The sequence below is a fragment of the Eurypyga helias genome, unplaced genomic scaffold (assembly GCF_000690775.1).
Source record: "Eurypyga helias isolate BGI_N326 unplaced genomic scaffold, ASM69077v1 scaffold3280, whole genome shotgun sequence".
Lineage (NCBI taxonomy): Eukaryota > Metazoa > Chordata > Aves > Eurypygiformes > Eurypygidae > Eurypyga > Eurypyga helias.
This window is the reverse complement of record NW_010224925.1, coordinates 108,839-111,350: the sequence shown is the minus strand read 5'-3', so window position 1 is coordinate 111,350 and position 2,512 is coordinate 108,839. Positions and strand designations below refer to the sequence as shown.

Here is a 2,512-nt window from a genome sequence, read left to right as displayed (position 1 = left end):
GGCTGCGGCAAGACAGAAGTTTGGTTGAGAACTTGTTTTCTAACGGACATATCAAAGTCCTAGTTTGTACAGCTACGCTCGCCTGGGGTGTCAATCTTCCTGCTCATGCTGTTGTTATTAAGGTAAGAGCTTCCATTGCTCTGCACATGTGTATCTGTCTTAAAAGAAACCTGTGAAGAAGCATAGATGGCAAGATATTTATTGTGGGGTTTGGGCCTGGAGGGGAAATCTCTGATTGACTTGAAATGTTATTTATATCTCATTAAACTGATTCTCTCCAGTGGGAGTCTGGTTTGTATAGTAAAGATTTAAATATATCAAAGATTATGAAAGGATTAGTTAAAGTACACTTCTGAAATCATGCTATATTTACCTAATTTCAGTATTCAGCTCATCAGGATTATATTCATGTGTATTTATGTTAATTTTTATTAACTTTTCCTCAACCAGGGAACACAAATATATGCTGCAAAAAGAGGCTCCTTTGTTGACCTTGGAATTTTAGATGTCATGCAGATATTTGGTCGAGCTGGACGGCCTCAGTTCGACAAATTTGGAGAAGGCATCATTATTACAACTCATGACAAACTCAGTCATTACCTGACTCTTCTTACTCAGCAGAATCCAATTGAAAGCCAGTTTCTTGAAAGCCTTGCGGACAACTTAAATGCAGAGGTAACCTTTGAATAATTTGGAGAAACTAGCAAACTTGAAAGGATTAGTATTATTTGAAACAAAGTGCGATATTGCCACACGTAACCAAAATGGAGATTTTATTTATTACTGGTAGTCTGTAGGTGTGTATGTTTGAGAAGGGAACTGTTACACATGTGAAAATGTTGGTGGCCTTTTACAGAAGGTAGTAGCTATTAGAAGTAGTACAGAGGGTCAAAATATCATTAAGATAAACATGGAGAAACATGTAGCATTTACCTTTTAATCAGAAGTGCTTTTTAGAATTTACTAAGTGTTTTGCATAATGTGCAAATTAAAATCCACAAAAAATTAAAGCACATCTGTCTGTGTATAAACAAACTTACTTCACATGGTTGACTGCAATATAGAATAATGTACTTGGCTTGAACTCTTCTCTTTGTTCTGTTTTACAGTGATAATCAGAACTGGTTTATTATAAATAGCAAGTTCCCAATTTGCTTCAGTTTAAATATTTTCTCTGAAAATTCTGTGGTTGTACTGAGATTACTGAACTCTGTCATATCAGAATCTAATGATTCAAAAGCTATCTATTGTAATAACTAATTAAAAATATGTATATACCCACGCAGACACATTTTACAACACTTTCTTCCACACAACTTTAAACATGTTTACATGAAGAAGAGAATACTTTTTTTTCAAAGGCACTGGATATTTTTTCAGTAAAAGTAAAGGAGCTCAGCTAAACTGAAAATGTCCAGTGACATCTTGAAACTGATGTATCGCTTTGAAAGATGCGAAGTTTATTTGGTCTATTAGGAATTGTCTTGAATTTTTAAAATGCTTGTTCTTTTTTTTCTATATAATTCTTACATATTTCTGTTTCATTTTTACCTTTTTGTCACTTTAAAGTTTTTGCATTGTTCAGTTATAAATAATAATTTTAGAAGAAAATTCTGGAAAGGAGCACAAATTGATACACTGACCTTTCAAAAAATGTTAAGATTCATTCCTTGATTCTTTACAAATGACCAAGTTTGATCATCCATGCTTTGGTTGTTGGGTGGGTTTTTTTTTTTCTTTTAAGGGGTCTCATAAGTTATTTCTTCAGCTCCTGTTAGCAGAAAAAATCTTTGCCCAAGTACAGTTATGCATCAGAAACAGAATAAGGTTTAACTGCATTCCAAGTATTTCCACACACAAATGTGGGGGAATGAAAGTGTTGACACCTGTCTGCACTCACAGGTACTCCTCTTTATCTCAAGGCTCTGGAGTGATCTGGGTACAAGGAGGGAGAGAGAAATTGAATTTCCCCACAACATGAGACACAAATGTGATGAAAAGGAGACATTTGTGATTTTGCCATGCCTCTTCTACCACAAATGAAAGAGGAAAAAGAAATGGAAAGCATGCTTGCAGTGGGCAGGTGTAGAGCTCTCAACCATTTCCTGTTGACAACACTTATATTGCTGGAGATAGGCACCCGTAAATGTTCTCTAAGTGGAACTGGATAGTTGTTCAGTCCTTTAAAACTGGATAGTAGCAACCTACACGTTAGCAGTAATAATTTAAATCCTGAAGTTGGCTGTGAAGGCTGGGATTCCCTGTAATTATTGTTCAGCAGCCCAAGAAGTTAGGCAAGAGAGATCTAGTCCTAGGATACCGTGTACCTTTTCACTAGGAAAGAATCCCCTCAGATTTATTTAATAGAAAAACTTTCTTCTTTTTTCTTGAGATACATGAAGTCGACAAGGAAAAAAAGAGTTATTCTTTCCTTCACAGCAAAGGATTTTTTTTTTCTACTTTTTTTTTTTTTTTTAATTTAAATATTAAAAATGTATGCACCGCGAATCTG

At 34.9% G+C, this 2,512-nt stretch overlaps 1 protein-coding gene across 1 annotated transcript in view; it reads left to right on the top strand.

The window, feature by feature from the left end:
- The window catches only part of LOC104506279 (activating signal cointegrator 1 complex subunit 3-like), a gene marked incomplete at its 5' end in the record, with an annotated part of 133,137 nt that overhangs the window by 30,323 nt on the left and 100,302 nt on the right, over positions 1–2,512 (top strand). Inside the window, 2 exon segments of the mRNA XM_010147180.1 lie at positions 1–122; positions 451–675. The exon segment at positions 1–122 is cut by the window's left edge and continues 10 nt beyond it. Of these exon segments, the coding sequence (XP_010145482.1) occupies positions 1–122; positions 451–675 (347 nt within the window).